Source organism: Rhinoraja longicauda, chromosome 16, assembly GCF_053455715.1.
Source record: "Rhinoraja longicauda isolate Sanriku21f chromosome 16, sRhiLon1.1, whole genome shotgun sequence".
NCBI lineage: Eukaryota > Metazoa > Chordata > Chondrichthyes > Rajiformes > Arhynchobatidae > Rhinoraja > Rhinoraja longicauda.
Genome location: NC_135968.1, coordinates 34,994,782 through 35,014,394, shown reverse-complemented (window position 1 = coordinate 35,014,394; position 19,613 = coordinate 34,994,782). Strand labels below are relative to the sequence as shown.

General features: G+C 39.8%; 1 protein-coding gene across 2 annotated transcripts in view; it reads left to right on the top strand.

Annotated features, from left to right (window-relative positions):
• LOC144601472 (disintegrin and metalloproteinase domain-containing protein 12-like) overlaps positions 1 to 19,613 on the top strand; it is a 321,814-nt gene that overhangs the window by 49,017 nt on the left and 253,184 nt on the right. For both annotated transcript variants that reach the window (XM_078413625.1, XM_078413624.1), the window contains exons 2-3: positions 4,349 to 4,482; positions 14,534 to 14,607. In XM_078413625.1, the coding sequence (XP_078269751.1) occupies positions 4,349 to 4,482; positions 14,534 to 14,607 (208 nt within the window). The remainder of the gene's footprint in view (positions 1 to 4,348; positions 4,483 to 14,533; positions 14,608 to 19,613) is intronic.

Genomic DNA, 19,613 nt, shown 5'->3' with positions numbered 1-19,613 from the left:
CTATCCAATTTAGTCCAAAGTCTACCTTTTGATATTGCTTGAATGTTATTCTGCAGAATACTGGGAGAATTTCTCTTGAATGTAGAAACAAAGAACAGCAGATGCTGGTTTGGACCAATATCTGGACAAATATCATATAGGATGTGGCAGAGTAACTCAACAGGTCAGGCAGCATCTCTGGAGAAAAAAGATAGGTGATGTTTCGGATCGGGACCCTTCTTTCGACTGCTAATGGCGTGGTGCTCATCTGTGGGATCATGGTCGAGGGCCTGAGCCTGTTGGAAGTCAGCCCGACAGACTACAACTGCACCTCCCTTGTCGGCGGGTTTGATGATAATGTCGAGGTTGGTGCAAAGTGAGTGGAAGGCTTGGCATTCAGAGGGAGTGAGATTAGAATAGGTGTAGGGGAGTAGAAAAGTCAGGACGGTTGATGTCTCAGCAGCAGTTAGAGACAAAAGGACCAGAGGCGATATATGGCCGTACAGGGAGCCCAAGAGGAGGAGGAATGTTGGAATTTCTCCGCTCATCTTGTGAACTTCCATTATGATCTGAGAAGCAAGTCAAGGTCTCAGTTTAACATCCCATTGGAAAGATGAAACATTTCCTGCATTCTCTCGGTGTTATTTTTGTACTCAAATTTCTGGAGTAAAACCTGGATACACAAACATCTGACCTGGAGGTGAGGCTGCCGTAGACTGACTCATAACTGACATTGAGTATTATTGTCAAAGTTTCTGTCAAATATGACCAACAATGGTTTTTTGCCTTTTCTGTTTTATGACTCCCCTAAATCATGTGTCTTCTGTTGGTTGGGCAGATGACCTGTTCCCAATGTAATACCTATAAAAGAAAGGAAACAAAATAGCCTGCACTTGAGTAAAACATTTCATGACCGCAAGAAGTCCCTGAGCATTTTACAGTCAATTTATTATTTTTGAATGTTTGACACAATTACAGTATAGGAAACACAGCAACTAATGTATTTGTAGTAAAATAAATGATCAGCTAAAGTTCCATGGGTCTTTTACTTGGAACAAAAACATGCCTTTCAGACGTGTGCTGCTGTCCACAGTCCACATGAGTCTCTTTCCATTCCAGGAACCTCATGTTTTTGCCTTTCAATGTATCTATTTCTTTAAAAAAGCATTCCTTCACTTTGAAATAATTTCTTATTCTTTTTTCCTCGGCCTTTTTTCTTATGGTATGGACTCCACACAAGGGTCTCAATTAAACATATCAGGCAAAAGACGGTTTTAGGCCATTCGGCATGAACATGAAAACTAGTGTCTCTGGACTCGGATTTAAAAACACGACATTCTGCCTCAAAGATGAGAGTCCCACCAATGTGCTATGACAAATGCCTAAAAGGTATTCCACAATGATGCACTTGAAAGTGCTGCAGAATGGTGATCAGTCTCCAACCTTTGTCTTTCTCTGTGGTAAATTGCAGCAAGTCTGCATGGTACATATCTACGTAACAAACTGAAAACTGGAAATACTCAGGAGGTCAGGCCGCACCGTGGAAAGAGAAACAAAGTTAGTGTTTAAGGCTGAAGACTCATTGTCAGTTCTGATGAAGGGACTTCAACCTGACATGTTAATTCTGTTTCCCTTCCCGCAGTTGCAGCCTGACCCACTTAAACATTTCCAGGATCTTCTGTTTTTACTGCAGATTTCCAGCTTATGCATTTTTTTTAAAAGTTTGAATTAGTGTAGTACTTCACAATTTTAATAAGTACCTCTGGTGAGAGAAGCAATGAAGCCACTCGGTCCAGAAGTCATTCATGGCTTTGACCCATTCCAGAACTGCAATGAGAGTGAAGGCCCTTGACATCAAAGAATTGACCATAAATATATCTAGGAGCTTTATAAAACCAAAGTGAATGTAAATCAAAGGAAAACGCTCCAATGGTTGGATTGCTACCTCACCAAAGGAAGACAGTTGTGATTGTAGGAGGTCCATCATCCCAGCCTGGGAACATCTCTGTGGGATTCCTCAGGGGCTGTACCAGGCCCAAACATCTTCAGCTGTTGCATTAGTGATCTTTTCATCGTAAGGTTAGAAGTGAAAATGTTGGGCGATGATTGAACAATGTTCAGTTTCAATCATTGTTCCTTGACAAATGAAGTAGTTGTTGCCAGCATGTAGCATGGCTTAGACTACATAAACGTGTGTGCCAACCAGTTGCAAGTAACATTCAAAATTGCCGGGGAATGATTGTTTCCCACGAGAGATTTTCACCATCCATCCTTGATATTCACTGGTACTACTATCATTGCATTCCTCACTAATAATGTCGTCCGGAAATCAACTAGATCGGCCACATCAAAGCTGAAGAATGGGTTGGAGGCTGGGAATCTTGTGGTGAATGACTCACCTCTTGAAATTCCAAAGCCTTTTCACCATCTACAAGGCTTAGGCCAAGTGTATGATGCAACACTATCCAGCTCCAACAATATTTGACACTATACAGGAGGAAGTAGCCCACTTGATTGGTAGGAAAAAACTGCAGATGCTGGTTTAAGTCGAAGGTAGACACAAAATGCTGGAGTAACTCAGCGCGTCAGGCAGCATCTCGGGAGAGAAGGAATGGGTGACGTTTCGGGTCGAGACCCTTGGTCCAGCATTTTGTGTCCACTTGATTGGTAGCTCATTTACAATCAGAGGTTTGAAAACACACAGTTTCTTCCCAGCTGTTATCAGGCAACTGAATGGCCCTCTCATCAGCTAGAGTGCAGTCCTGACCTCACATCTACCTCATAGGAGACCTGTGAACTATCTTTAATCCGATTTCATCTTGCAGTAAAATGTTTATCCTTTATCTGAGGATGGCTTGATTGTAATCATGTATAGTCTGTTCTTTGACTGGATAGCAAGCAAGCAAAAGCTTTTCATAAAAAGCTTTTATAAAAGTGATAACAATAAAATAAACTAAACTCTAAACATTCAGTCCTTTTACCATTGGCATACATTGTCTGTGGAGGGTATTCCTTCTACAAAATGCAGTGCGATGGGTCATCTGTGCTACTCGCAATAGTACGTCCCATAGCCATGACAACTACCATCAAGAAGAACAAATGTTTCAAATGCATTAGTACACCACCAATTGCAGATTCCCCTCTGTATTAGTGTAAGAAAATAACTGCAGATGCAGAAGGTATTTATTCACAAAATGCTGGAGTAATTCAGCAGGTCAGGCAGCATCTCAGGAGAGAAGGAATGGGCCACAAAATGCTGGAGTAACTCAGCAGGTCAGTCTGAAGAAGGGTCTCAACCCGGAACGTCGCCCATTCCTTCTCTCCTGAGATGCTGCCTGACCTGCTGAGTTACTCCAGCATTTTGTGAATAAACCCCTCTGTATTAGATACCATACTGATTTGGAAATATGTTGTTGATCTTTCATCGTTACGGGTCCTAAAGTCTGGAATTCCCAGTTATGGGAGTTCCTTCATCAGGAAGACTGAAATGATCCAAGAAGGCGGATCACCGCCACCTTCTCCAGGCTAATTTGTGACTGGTAATAAATGCCAAACCAGCCAGTGATGCCCAGACCAGAAAAATCAATTAAAAAAAACATTAACCATGTCAGTAAATAATTATTTGGGATATTATTTAGAATAATTGGAATTACAATTGGTGTTGTAGCTTTTCAATATCCAAAGTTAGAGAGTTTAAAAACAGATAAAACAGGAGCAGACCTGAACAAGCTCCACAACTCAGTAAGATCACACCTTTTACCTCAACACACCTTCCTGTACTTAACCCCATGTCCCCTTACCTCCCTCAAATCCAAACATTAATCAGTCTCTGTTTTGAATGTACACAGCGACTGAGCTCACACAGCATTCATGGGCTGAGAATTCTATAGTTCACAACCTTCTGGGTGAACACATATCATCTTTTCTCAGCTGCCCCTATGTTTTGAGACTGGGACTCCTGGTTCTAGACAACCCATAGGATCGATGCAGGGAAACATTGGTCCTGCAACTACCCTGTCAAGCCTATAACAATTCTGTACAGTTCAGTGAGATTGTCTCGCTTCTAAACTATTGAAAGTAAAGGCCTACTCTGTTTAGTCTCATAGGACAATCCCTCTCTTCCTAAATGTCAGTTTAATGACTTGAATTTCAGAAGGAGGAATGCTGAAATGCTGTTCATTTGCCTGGTGAAGACTGTTATAGCAGAATTTGAAAGTTAAGGCTTAATATACTGTGCCCACTGCTGCAAAGTACACCTTATATTTTTCCCTCTTGACATATAAATGTATCTGAACAACTTTGCCAGATTATGGTACATATGGGAATGTGGTCCATTTCCTGATCTTTAATAACAATGATGTACTTACAGGCAATATTTTGTCCAGTAAATTGTCATCGCCTAGGCAACAAGACCATCTAGAGCAGCTGCAACAATATGAGCACGTCGTTCCTTACCTCCTGGATGGAGATCACCGGGAACAATCCAGCAACCTTCATGGAAAGGTCGGCATCTTTATTTTTCCTGTTTCTCACATGGCAAAGCGACCTATGCCTTATGCTTCATAAGTAATTATTAATACTGGTATCAAGTAGACACAATTATTATCATGTGCGTTTTGTACCTTTCTCACATCTTTTACAGTGATTTGCTGGACTTTTAAGATTAGATGTTGATTTACAGAAAAAAATTATAATGCTTAGTTGTCCAAAATGAGTCATACCTTTTGGACAAAAACTGAGTGTCAATATATTATTGTTCAATATCAGACACAATCCATTAGGCTGTATGTGCAAATTTTCACAAGGGAGAACATGAAGCCAAATCCAACCTAAGCATTTTTTTATGCTGTTTAAGTAAACCATTCATTATATTAATTTGTTGCTTACTTTCCAGGAAATAATGTATTCCTGCCTTTTAAAAAAAGTTTGCTGATTCATACATTAAAAATAATGTATCCATTTTCAAGCTTATGAATGTTGACTCTCCAGCATTAAGGCTCCATTGATAAAATGAACGTTTAAGGTCCAGAAGTATTGATATCATTTACTTCTAACAGTCAGAATTACATTCGACTAAGGTCATATTTTTGTTGTTGATGAAATAGTTATTTGTGAATCATGCCCCTTGGAACTGTGCTGTGTTGTGCTTGGACTTCATTTGTGGGTGACTTCGATTAGGGAATAGGGATTTATTCACAAAATGCTGGAGTAACTCAGCAGGTCAGGCAGCGTCTCAGGAGAGAAGGAATGGGTGACGTTTCGGGTCGAGACCCGAATTGGGAGACAAAATGAATAGTTTACATTAGAGCAAAAGTGCATAGATGGATTAAAGGGGTGGTCAAAGCTGGAAGGTGGAGATCAGTATGCATCATCCACTTTGTAATGTGATGGGATGGCAGGACTTTCATATGAAGAAAGACTGGATAGACTAGGCTTATACTCGCTGGAATTTAGAAGACTGAGGAGGGATCTTATTGAAACATATAAAATTCTTAAGGGGTTGGAGAGCCTAGATGCGGGAAGATTGTTCCCGATGTTGGGGAAGTCCAGAACCAGGGGTCACAGCTTAAAGATAAGGGGGAAGTCTTTTAGGACCGAGAAGAGAAAACATTTCTTCACACAGAGAGTGGTGAATCTGTGGAATTCTCTGCCACAGAAGGTAGTTGAGGCCAGTTCATTGGCTATATTTAAGAGGGAGTTAGATCCCTTGTGGCTAAAGGGATCGGGGGTATGGAGAGAAGGCAGGTACAGGTTACTGAGCTGGATGATCAGCTATGATCATATTGAATGGCGGTGCAGGCTCTAAGGGCCGAATGGCCTACTCCTGCACCTATTTTCTATGTTTCTATGTAATCAAGGAATGGTAAATGGTGCTAAATGGTGAGAAGTTACCAACATTGTGAAGTGACTTCGGAGTCCAAATTGTTAAAGATGATCTGTAGGAACAAATATAAAAGTTAATGATCTTTACCTCAAGAGCACAATAATACAAAGGAATGGAAAGTGTTACAGCTGTATAAAACTCTGATTGGACTCCATCTGGAAGTGTATGGTCAGTTCTGGACATCGTACTTCAGGAAAAAATATATTCATTTAAAGGGAGGGGATTGCAAATTCAATAGGTACCTTGAATGGGGCAATTAAAATGATTAAAGGTTTTAGAGAGTAGATGGGAGGGAAACTGGTTTTCCTTGAGGGAGATCCAGAACAAAGAGGGGGAATAATCTTAGAATTGGAGTTTACTTTTTTCATCAACATTGATATCTCACAGCACTTTTTCTTGCGGAGTGGTTAATATCTGGAACCTTCACTACAAAAATCTGTTGAACTTATGTCAATAGAGGATTTCAAAACTGAGGTCGACATTTCTTAAAATAGAATGAGTTAAACAAGGATATTAAGAATAAGGAACCAAGGATGAGGGACTCTTTTGTGATGTAGATAAGCATGATCTAACAGAATACTGGAGTTGGATTGTGTGTTTAAAAGGCCTATTCCTGGTCTGTTAGGGTGGATGTTTGTACATGCATACAGTTATATACCCTTTTTGAATTTCAATGGTTTTCTTCAAAGTGGGTGTATATGTTCAATTAGCCTGAATTTGAATTCAGACTGAATTTGGGAAAGAAATTGTGGTGAATTGAGTGAGTGAATCTGGGCAACATGCTGGTACTTGAACAATCTGGCTGTATTTATAGTCTTTACACTCATTACAAACTCTGTACCTTAGCCACTAACTAGACCTTATTAGGAAATCTATCAGTAGCATCCACAAGACTAAATAGACTGTGTTCTTATGGAAGAGTGTCCTACATTTACCATATGGTATCGATGTGCAGAAATCGTAGGAAAACATATTCCAGACTTTAACTCTTTGGCATACAATTGTACAAAACACTGTTCTAACCAGGCCAAGTATAAGGTCAAAGAGCAGTGTAAAAGGTTAAAGACGGGATAGAATGGGTGAGATGGAGGATTAGAATGAATGGCAACTCTAAACTTAGTCACCTAATCTACATTTGGTTTTTGCATTACAAGGGAAACCACCAAGAGCACTGATGCAGTGCACTAAATTGGAAGAAGTACAAGTAAATTGCTACTTTGCCCAGGAGTACTAAGGCCCTTGGATGGTGGGAAGGATAGAAGTAAAAGAGCAGGTGTTGAATCCCCTGCAAATGTCACCGATTTCATTTGCTCTTCCCATGAGGACTCAACAATCATTGCAAGAATATCAGATAACCAGATTTTCCAGCATTTGTTTAAACTGGCCAGTTCTGATGAAATGTTATTAACCTGTAATGTTAACTCAGTTTCTCTCCCACCTTCACAGATGCTGGGTAATCAGATGAGTGTGTCAGGCATCATCCTTTATTTCAGATTTTCAGCATCTACAGTGTTTTGTATTTCACAAGACTTCTTCCTCTCCTCTGTTGTCATTTCTCTCCTTACTATTTATATTTCATGCAAGCAGAACAATTGCAAGCAAACAAGCCTATGTCTCTCATCGATCATTTATTTTCTCTTCGTCTCCACCCTGATATTCTCGCCATAACTCCCAACTATACAATTTAAAACATCTTTTGTCACCCTGAAACTTTAACTCTGTTTCTCTCTCCATATATGTTGCCTGAGTAGCTGAGTATTCTTAACATTTTCTCTTTTTCAACATCTGTTATTTTTATTTTATTTCATGAACAGAAAGGTAGTTTTACTGGAACAGGCCCTTTGGCCCACCATGTCTGCGCTGAACATGGGGTTTGGTGTAATTAGTGTTTAATTACTACTAATTAAACACTAATTAATCCCATCCGCCTGCAGCCCTCTATTCCCTGTCTGTTGATGTGCCTAAATCCAACTCCACCATCATATGAAAATTAAGGATCACACATCATTTAAATTAAACTAGTGTTACTATTACAGCATTGTAATTGTTGCATAGGGCTGTAAAACAAGTTTGACTTGTGCAAGCTTTTGTAGGTTTACATTTTCCAGCTGTGAAATAGATGTGCATCTTTGGAGTCGTAAATCCCAATGACTCATCTCTGATTCTAGCCATTTTTCTTGACAATAGGGATGGGGTGTGGCTGACACGTGCCAATGGCCAATATACAAGGGAAGGCGGAGTGGATTTAATTGTTTCCTGGTGTCAGGAGTGGGTTGAATTTTTGCTTCAGCTATGATATTTCTTTGGGTGGAGGATAGTGAGAGAAGCAGAAGGAGAGATGGGGTAATGGTGGGATTGGATGATATGGACCAGATGATCATTGTGTTCATCCTCTTGCAGACTCTTGGTCTGACAACGTTCTCTGAATCCTTGTACCCATCTGGAGTATGATCTTGCGATCTGTGCTTTGGTTCTTTTTCATCAAATAACTGACAGCCAGTAATCTCTTATGAGCAGGCTGTCCACAGAAAACTTAAATAGAAAATTAAAGAATGCTTAACGTGTATATAACTATAGCTGAAGATAGACACAAAAAGCTGTAGTAACTCAGAGGGACAGGCAGCATCTCCGGAGAGAAGGAATGGGCGATGTTTCGGGTCGAGACCCTTCTTCAGACTGGTTAGGGATAAGGGAAACGAGAGATATAGACGATGATGTGGAGAGATAAAGAACAATGAATGAAAGATATGCAAAATGTAACGGTGATAAAGGAAACAGGCCATTGTAAGCTGCTGGTAGGGTGAAAATGAGAAGCTAGTGCGAATTGGGGCGGGGGGGGGGTGGGGGGAGGCATAGAGAGAGAGGGAACGCCGGGGCTACCTGAAGTGAGAAAAATCAATATTCGCACCACTGGGCTGTAAGCTGCCCAAGCGACATATGAGATGCTGTTCCTCCAATTTGCATTTAGCCTCACTCTGACAAAGGAGGAGACCGAGGGCAGAAAGGTCTGTGTAGGAATGGGAAGGAGAATTAAAGAGTCCAGCAACCGGGAGATCATTTTGGTTCATGCGGACGGAGTGAAGGTGTTCCACGAAACGATTGCCCAGTCTGCGTTTGGTTTCGCCGATGTATAAGAGTCCACACCTTGAACAACGGAGTTGGGAGACCCACAACTATTTCGACTACACTTCTTCCCACCCTGCTTCTTACAAAGACTCTATCCCCTACTCCCAATTCCTCTGTCTACGCCGCATCTGCGCCCAAGATGAGATGTTCCATTCTAGAACATCTGAGATGTCATTCTTTAGGGAAAGGGGGTTCCCCTCTCCCATCATAAATCTGGCCCTCACACGTGTATCCTCGGTACCCCGCAGCTCCGCCTTTGCTCCCCCTCCCCCTAGTCACAACAGAGACAGAGTCCCCCGAGTCCTTACCTTCTACCCCATCAGCCGTCGCATACAACACATAATTCTCTAAAATTTCCACCACGCTGTAAAGGGATCCCACCACTAGCCACATTCTCCCAGCTCCACCCCTTTCCGCCTTCCGCGGAGACCATTCCCTCCGCAAATCCCTGGTTAACATACCTTCCCACCCAAACCACCCCCTCCCCAGGTACCTTCCCCTGCAACCACAGAAGAGGCAACACCTGTCGCTATACCTCCTCCCTCGACTCTATCAAGGGACCCTAACAGTCTGTTCAGACTGTGCAGAGGTTCACTTGCACCTCCTCCAACCTCATCTACTGTATCCGTTGTTCAAGATGTGGACTCTTATACATCGGCGAGACCAAACGCAGACTGGGCGATTGTTTAACGGAACACCTTCACTCAGCCCGCATGTACCAGCCCGGTTGCTGGACTCTTTAATTCTCCTTCCCATTCCTACACAGACCTTTCTGTCTTCAGTCTCCTTCATTGTCAGAGTGAGGTTAAATGCAAATTGGAGGAACAGCATCTTATATTTCGCTTGGGCAGCTTACAGCCCAGTGGTATGAATATTGATTTTTCGCACTTCAGGTAGCCCCGGCATTCCCTCTCTCTCTATCCCTCCCTGGGCTGCAAGTCGCACTAGCTTCTCATTTTCACCCTACAAACAGCTAACAATGGCCTGTTTCCTTTATCATCATTACATTTTGCATATCTTTCATTCATTGTTCTTTATCTCTCCACATCACTGTCTATATCTCTTGTTTCCCTTATCCCTACCCAGTCTGAAAAAGGGTCTCGACCAGAAATGTCACCCATTCATCATTTCCAGAGATGCTGCCTGTCCCGCTGAATTACTCCAGCTTTTTGCGTCTATCTTTGGTTTAAACCAGCATCTGCAGTTCATTCTTACACATATAACTAAAGCTGAATTGATGTTGCTTTTAATGCAGGACACTGTACTTTGGGAGCAGAGTCAAGAGACAAGAGAGAGTCAAGGGTGTTTTATTGCCATATGTTGCTATATTGCCATATAGACAATGAAATTCTTACTTGCAGCAGCATAATAGAATATGTAAACATAGTACACTGTAAACAATATAATAAACGAGAGAGAAAAAAAAATCAGTGTGTGTGTGTGTATATATACATATACTCACAAATACACACATATATAGATCATGTATATATATTATATATATATATATGTATATATATATATACACACACACACTCAGACAAATGCACACACAAAAAGCAAACAATAATAGTGCAATACGAACAGTAATAGTCTATGTAGTCCAGAGCTTATTTGAGGTTGTAGTCAGAGCTCCAAAGAGGGATGCACAAGAATGTTATACGGGAGAACCATACTGAGTTTTCTATTTCCTGAAAAGCTAAAATTGTTCTCAAAGGGCATGAGAGGGAAGTGGGGAATTTGAAAGAGTTATTAAAAATACGAATGTGGTTTCTTCGACGGCAAAAGGATGAGTAACCTAAGGTGCATTTTCAAAATGTGTGATCGAAGAACCGATGGGACAATGAGCAGTCTTCCTTTCAATTAAATGTTATATTCTAGAGTGGATGATGGAATGGATGGAGGATTCAACATTAACATTTAAGAAAACATTATAAAGCTTTGGGGACAAAAGTAGAAGACATACAGCATGGAAGCAGGCACTTAAGCCCAACTTGCCCACGCCAACTATCATGCCCCATCTATACTAGTCCCATCTGCCTGCCTTTGGCCCATATCCCTTTAAACCTATCCAATCCATGTACCTGTCCAAATGTAACAATGTGATAGTATCTGTCTCAATGACCCCCTCTGGCCGCTCGTTCCATATACCTGCCACCCTTTGTGTAAAAACTTTGCTCCTCAGGTTCCTCTTAAATCTTTCCCCCTCATCTTAAACCTATGTCTTCTGGTTCTTGATTCCCATACTTTGGGTTGAAGACTCTGTGCATTTACCCTATCTATTCCTCTCATGATCGTGTGAACCTCTATAACATCACCCCTCATCCTCCTGCACTCCATGAATAAAGTCCTAGCCTACTCAACCTCTCCCTGTTGCTCAGGCCCTTGAGACCTGGCAACAACCTTGTAAATCTTCTCTGCACCCTTTCCAGTTAAATATCTTTCTTATAATAGGGTGACCAAAATTGAACACATTACACAAAATATGGCCTCAGAAATGTCTTGTGGAACTGTACACGACCTCCCAATGTCTATACTCAGGTTCTAGTTTTGTTGACAGTTAATATCTGATAGGTTTTATTTTTGGCAGTGGAACAATAACAAAGTCAACATGGGAAAAGCTACCCAGGAAAAATTAAAACCAATATTTGATAAGCATCTTTGAAGGAAACACCTCTGCTTTTATAATTTATGAATTTTGTCTTTTGGTAATTATATTTTGAAGAATTATAATACCCATTTATACCAGAAAGTTCATCCAAACTCCAAGAACATTTTTTCGTCACTATGGGATTTACTCTCGAGACAGATGTTCAACTATAATATCATCTGTTTTAGTTTTCAGTATGAACTAAGGTTGTAAAAGAAAAAGCAGACTTTGATTCAAGTTTGTGCACCATAGATTTCAGTTGAAAGAATACTTTTTTTTCTGGTTCCACAAGCAAGCAATCGGGATTGCTGTGGTGAAACAAATACTTTACTGGAAAATCGACAGGTCAGTGATTTACATGGGAGACTGGCCCATTTTTCTGCTGATCCGATTTGCTGCATATTTTCCAACATCAGTTGGATCCAGGCAATTCACAGCATCGGAGTTCATTTCTAGGAAAATCTCTCTGAACATATTTTAGCTGTATCATGACTTTCGGTTAATTTCTTACCAGTGCAAATTCTCCCGTTTAATGAACCAAAGCATGCTGATGCAAAGCAGATTGATCAATTACATTCTCACCTTACTAACCAAAAGATATATTCTTTAACCCATGACCAGTCAAGGAATAGAGCAGTGAAAACGTATTTGTAGCCAACTTTTTGTGTAAGATTTTAAAAAAATTGCAGCTTTTTTTCTTAGACTCTGAAATTATGCTTTGGCAATATTAGGCTGAGACCATTAAACACATTCATATGCATTTTATTTGATACAGGATCACCGATTTATAAATTGATAAGTTATAGGAGCAGAATTAGACCATTCAACCTATAAAGTCTACTCCACTATTTAATCATGGCTGATCTATTTTTTTTCTTGCAGCCCCAATCTCCTGCCTTCTACCCATAATGCCTGACACTCTTACAAATCAAGAATCTGTCATTCTGCCCCTTGAAAATACCCAATGACTTAGCTTCCACAGACATCTGTGGCAATGAAATCCACAAATTCATCACCCTCTGACTCAAGAAATTCCTCCTCATATCCTTTCTAAAGGTATGTTTTTTAATTCTGAGGCGATGTCCTCTGGTCCTAGACTCCCAAAAGTAGAAACACCCTCTCACATCCTCTCTATCCAGGCCTTTCACTAGTCGGTAAATTTCAGTGTGTTCCTCCCTCATCCATCTAAACTCTAGCGAGTAAAGGCCCAGTGCCCACTATTCGGTAAATTTTATTGTGTTCCTCCCTCATCCATCTAAACTCTAGCGAGTACAGGCCCAGTGCCGTCAACACTCATCATATGTTAACCTAATCATTCCTGGGATCATTCTCATAAACCTCCTCCTCTGGACTCACTCCAATGTATGCTATTAAATGGGGGGAACGTTGCCAAATAAGACTTGATCTGACTCTAGTAAAGATTAGGGATAAGGAAGGCTGCTATATTTATTGCTGCAGCAAAATGCGAGAAGGTAGGTATGTCGAGAAATATAAATAAAGTGGTAAAAATACTTACCAGACAGGCAACATTTGCAGAGAGAAGTGAGGGGTTAATGCCAGGTTGATGATGTTTGATCAAAACTGAGAAAAGTTTGAGATAAATCGGTTTTAAGGTGCAGAAAAAGGGGGAAGTTCTATGACAAGTTGAAGTTAGGAGAGGTTAAATGACAAGTGTGGATGATAATACAAAAGTAAATAATACAAAGAAAGAACAAAGGCTTGGCTTGGAGGTTCAGCAGAAACGCATTGACCATAATGTCAGTAATGTGTTTGCATCATATGAGGAAGTCAAACAAGAATCACCCATCAAATAACAAGATTTTTTCTTCCATGTTGTACAAGATTTCAAGAGAAATATCACCGGCCTTCCCAGGTATAACATCAGCATTCAAAGTGGATGAATTTGGCTATTGTGGAAAGTCAGGATTTGTTAAAAGGCAAGCAAGGTTTCCTTAGAATTGAGCATTTAAAAAAATGGTATTAGATACTTTTATTGGGGGCAAGAGGCAATGTGCGACAGAGAATACTGGTAAATATTTTCAGATTATGCCATCAATGCTGAAGGTGATGTATAGGTCATGTTGGGAAATTCATGGAGCAAATTTATCTTCAAAGAAAGTAGTGTGATTTCCATTATTCATTGCAGGATCTGAGTGAATTCAAGATGTAGCAATTCAACCTTTGCACTGTGAGAAAACTCTCAGTTTTGAGGCAATATGATCTGAAATGTCAGTGAAACAAGAATACAAATGGCCTAGTTTCCCACGGTTGTTTTTTTACCATTGTTACAGTATGTTCATACTTTACAAATATAACCATTGACGTGACACAACCTCTGAACTGGTATTCTCCATTGCTTCAGAGAAGTAATACACTGGTATGTTGCAGCCATGTCAAAATACTCAAGGGTTTTTCGTATCCCTGGAATCGTGATCTGGCCTTTTCTGCCATGGAAGCACAGTTATTGGCTTGGCTAATATAGGCTCTGTAATCTATATTGCTAGCTTTCATCACTAAGCATCACAGCTAGATAGAACCCACAATAACCTAAAAGGACACAAAGTGCTAGAGTAACTTAGGAGGTCAGGCAGCATCTCTGGAGAAAATGGATAGGTGACATTTCAGGTCGAGACTGAGGCCTGACGAAGGGTCTTGACCTGAAACACCATCTGTCCATGTTCTCCAGACAAGCTGCCTGACCTGCTTCCAGCACTTTGTGTCCTTTTGTATATTAACGAGCAAGTGTAGTTCTTTGTTTCGACAACCACAGTGACTTGATGAATAGACTAAGCATTGCCTCAAATAACATAAACAACCAGACACACTTAAACAACAGTTCTTGTATGGTGTATTTGAAATACTGTTTCGTAATGAATTATGTATTTTTATCATAGAACTATCCAGCATGGGCCAAATTCCTAATTGAAGCTGAAGGCAAACAGCTGATCATCGAACTTGAAAGAAATGAGTGAGTACCACTAAAGTAGTCTGTGCTACAAATTGATGGCATGTGTAATGCCTGGGGCAATGAGTGTGTTCTGTTTAATGATGTGCAGCTTCTGGTAAATATATTGTAACTCTAATAGTTCTATTTAAATTCAAATTACTTAACTTAAGTAAGCATTAATCAACAAATTCTAAGATCTTGTGCAACATGTGAAGTGAGATAGGACATGCATTGACATTACAGGTGTATTGTGAGTTCAACCATTGTGAAAAATATAATGACATGCTCCCTTAATGACACTATGCCTTTTACATTTTTAATTAAAACTTGTAGTCATATCATTTGTCATCACCACACTGCCAACATGACAGAATTTATATTCTGTGGTAACTTTGTCTTGCCCTAATAAATTTGAACCGCAACATTTCATTAAGCATTCTTGCTATGAGTGCAGCTATGCTTGATTGAAAACATCACATTCAATTCTACAGTTCATGATTACAGTTTTGACTTCTTCCTGTCTTATTAGATTTATAAAGTCAGTAGTGTGTAGAATGGAATAAAACCATTGCATTACATAACTGTACTAAAAAGAGACATATTTTACTGTTGACAAGAATGCATACAAAGTGGAAAATGGTAATTTTTCAAAATTATTTTAACAGTACCAACAGCTGCCATTCCAAGAATCCTCCCCATTTCCCTTTGACATGGACAAATTCTAACAGCACGAGCTGATGATAGAGAAAAAAATAACTTCAGATGTTTATTCTTATGAGACAGGTACACTTTATACAAAGGATTGGTTGCTGTAGGCTATCACAGTAGCTATCCTAAACAGTGATGATGAATTCATCAAAAATTGATCGATAAAGAATTCTCTTGCTACAGCATGAAACAAAGAATTTGTATTGACAAAAACAAATTGAATTAGTGATCCATCCGTTCCCAAATTTGGAAGAATAATTATTTTTAAACATTTCAACAATTACACAACATCTGCTTTTATTACTGTTCAGAGAGAGTTTAAATGGCAGAAGCTAAAGTACTCACCTTGCACGTATCTGTGTTGCAATCTAAGTTTATTTGATTGTAAAGTTTTATTTTTTATTTTTTATGACTGGTTTAGAATAATTCAAAAATGATTGCTTTTGAGGGCCACCAACTAAACTTGCAGTTGTCCAACTATTCTGAACTCTGCTCAATCCTGAAGCATGCCTCCACATTCTAGGCTCTCACGTTTTCCTATTAATTATATTCCAAGAATGGCGCTATAAAAGTTCTTTAACGAGATTTCCAGTGAAATTATAAAAGGTAAAGGAAATGCAACTGAATTGATAAAATCGTGTTTAAGCAGCTAATTCATATAATTTAGTCAAGACAGGATTCATTGTATAAAAACAAGTTATGACCATTTCCCTCTTGATCATAGTGAGCTATAACAGAATTCCATAGGTGACTATGGTGGCATCTTGGTTATGGTAAAATATAAATTGCTCATTATAAGTTTTCATTATTGTATATTTATGTTTTCAGAATAATTTGGGGTGGAAATTCTTTTTCCAATGTACAAAAGCACATAGTGTATTTGCAATGCTTAAATTATGAGAGCTGAGGCCTTAACATTGGTCCTATATTCTCATATCATATCATATCATATATATACAGCCGGAAACAGGCCTTTTCGGCCCACCAAGTCCGTGCCGCCCAGCGATCCCCGTACATTAACACTATCCTACACCCACTAGGGACAATTTTTACATTTACTCAGCCAATTAACCTACGTATTAAGCTATTTGGCTATGTGGTATTACCAATCAGCAGGCAAATAGACAATAAAGATCTGCCTCAGGGCCATTAATGCCTGCCTGCTTCCATTAAATGCTGCTTCATCAGCTGAATATATGGTCTTGATGTTTAGGTTAATTGTTGTCATGAAAGGACTTTGTTTTGATGGGTACAAGTGATTCAGCTGTCATGGTTCATCATTCTTGGTCCATCAGTCTATGGATAAGCTTTTGGCCCATTCCTCAAGCACTTACCCAATACCTACTTGTTTGTGGCTGTGTGGCTCCCAGAGTCCTAAGGACAACACCGTTGTAGCCATCTTGTGAAGCAGAGCAGTCTGCACATGATGACTAGTCTTCTGATAGTGGAACCCTGGACCTATTGAGAGCTCATACCGTCAGAAGGCTTTTTTTGTACTGTCTCTAATTGTTTTTGATGAGATTTCTATAGAAATGTTGAAATACTTATAATTTAATAAAACATTTATTTTAAGTAAACTAAATGATGAAATCATATAAAATCATTCATATCAATTAAAATAAAAGAAGAAAAACAAGCACCTAGCCTTGCTTATCTTTTTTAATGAACTTCAGTGACCACATTCTGATGAATGGTGACACACTAAAAATGGCTGGGGTAATGCTGAAGAACTGGAAATTAAATATATACAATCCCTTAGCTTGGTATCAACATTAAAGGTTTACGAGAATGATCCCAGGAATGATTGGGTTAACCTACAATGAGTGTTTGATGGCACTGGGCCTGCACTCGCTAGAGTTTAGAAGGATGGGGAGTAGGGACTGAAACATAGCTAAAGGCCTGGATAGAGTGGATGTGAAGAGGATGTTTCCACTAGTGGGAGAGTCTAGGACCAGAGGCCATAGCTTCAGAATAAAAGGACGTACCTTTAGAAAGGAGGTGAGGAGGAATTTATTTAGTCAGAGGGTGGTGAATCTGTGGAATTCATTGCCATGAATGGCTGTGGAGGCCAAGACATTAGATATTTTTAAGTTGGAGATTGGTAGATCCTTGATTAGTAAGGATGTTGGGGGTTATAGGAGATGGCAGAAGAATGGGATTGAGAGGGAAAAATAGATCAGCCATGATTGGTGGAGTAGACTCTATGGGGCAAATTGTTAATCCTGCTCCGATAACTTTTGAACTTATGAACCAGTTCCGAATTCAGCAGTGAGTTCAGGGATGGAGTGGACATCAAATCAGCTGGTATCTGATCTCCAGCACATTCTGTACTCTCAAATGCAAAGTATAGACGTGAATGTCCAGAGTGAACTGCACACAGAGGTTGTTCTCAATAGAACTATGGATCAACATGTTCCAGCCCATTTGTGAAGGGGCACAATTTAACTCCTATAATGAGTAATTGCACATAAACTTTGTATTTTCTTTCTCTTATTTTAATTTGTTAATTAGACTTTTATCTCAAATTCACAATAAATCATGACTTTACATGAGATGAGAGTAAGTTGTAAAAATAAATACTTGGGGGAGCTGCATAAAATATTTGCCTTTTGGACAAAACACAGTTGACAAGCTTATATCTTGTGGCTTGACCCTAGCTAGTTAATCAAAATAAACAAAAAAAATGTTTAAGTAAAGAAAGAGTCTGCCTTACTGGATACAGTTACAACTGCAACATGTCAGTGGAATGTCCATAGTAGTCTGGAGCATTCAGTTCAATCCCAAATGCCCATGGTAAAGCCTGCAGTTGACACTGTTACTAAGCAATCAGCTGGTGATCATGGAAGTGTTCCACTGAATGGAACATTCATTAAACTGACCCTGCTCCTTCTACAATTAATCATATACTTGAATTAACAGAATCCTACTATGAGTATTGACCTTGTCATTCATTATTGCCCAATTCAACATTACAGAGAGATGCGTTTAAATTAAAACACATTAATATCATATGTCAAATGCTCCATAAATATTTCAAGCTCTCTATCTTCGAGGAGAGCATCCATTTTGTTGCTATTCGGTGGCTGTATATCTAAACTGAAAAAGCCAAATGTAACCAGAGCTCCCTTAAAAGTACTAAATGAATAACATACTTATTCATTATGTTAAATGTCATCACTAATGTCTACTGTTACAGTGGAGGAAAGGAATCATTGAGTGTTAAATAAAATTTGGGAAATAAATTCATATGACCAATTAATTTTACTTTCAATAAGAAATGATGGAAACTTTTAGCAAGTCAGGCAGCATCTGCGGAGGACCCTTTGGTCTGAAACTTTTAACGCTTTCCACTGATTTTACCTAGCGTTAAAATGTTTCCAGCATTTTCTTTTTCCTTTTCAATTAAATTATTCAAATAGTTAGCAGTCATGTTACCTTGCTTCAGTCACCATCCTCTCACTGTAGATTAAAGAGCTTTATTCTGATAGCTCAACAACCTTATTTAGGTTGAGCTGCAGAAGCCAGGAAAACCGAAGTCAACCTGTGTCCACCCGCGATAAGCTACGACAAGCTACGACCCTGTCGGTGACAGCTGAAGACAATTCACGTCATTTTCGCCTCCAGTTTTCACCTGTCGCCGGTGGACGTAGGTTGTCGCCAATGGAAATCGCCGAAGTCAGCACCGGCGACAACCTACGTCATCTGGCGACAACCTACGAAAGCACCTACGTCAGGATATGTCAAGCTACGCTCATTGGCGTCAAACCCACTGTTGCCGAAAGATTTTGAACATTCTGAAAATCCAGCGGCGACCAGAAAGACGCTACGACTCTTTGGAGACTACTCACGATCATACAGGCGACCGCCCAGCGACCATGTGGCGACAGCCTAGTCACCTGTCGCCGCCTAAAAAATCGCCTAAAAGGGACAGGTCCTCTAGTCAACATTAGTGGTAGACCATGACATTTTCTATAATTAGCCTGTGTTCCAATGAAATTGAGGCAGGATTCATGGACATAAATGTTTTCCGTGAAGCAAAAGCCAAACTGCTGGAGGGAACTCAGGTCAGGTAGCTTCTGTGGAGGGAGAGCGATGATTAACATTTTGGGTTGAAATGCTGCATCAATAACTTGCTGTCTGAACCACTGAGTTCCTCCAGTAGATTACTTTTAGCTCCAGATTCAGCAGTCTCTTCTGTATCCTCAGTCTACTGGGCCCCATTGTAAAGGTACATATGTGATTATGGCATAAAGAGAGAATTAGGTCTGGATGTGATGTCCTGATTTTGAATCAGAGATGACAGTCTGAAGAAGGCTCCT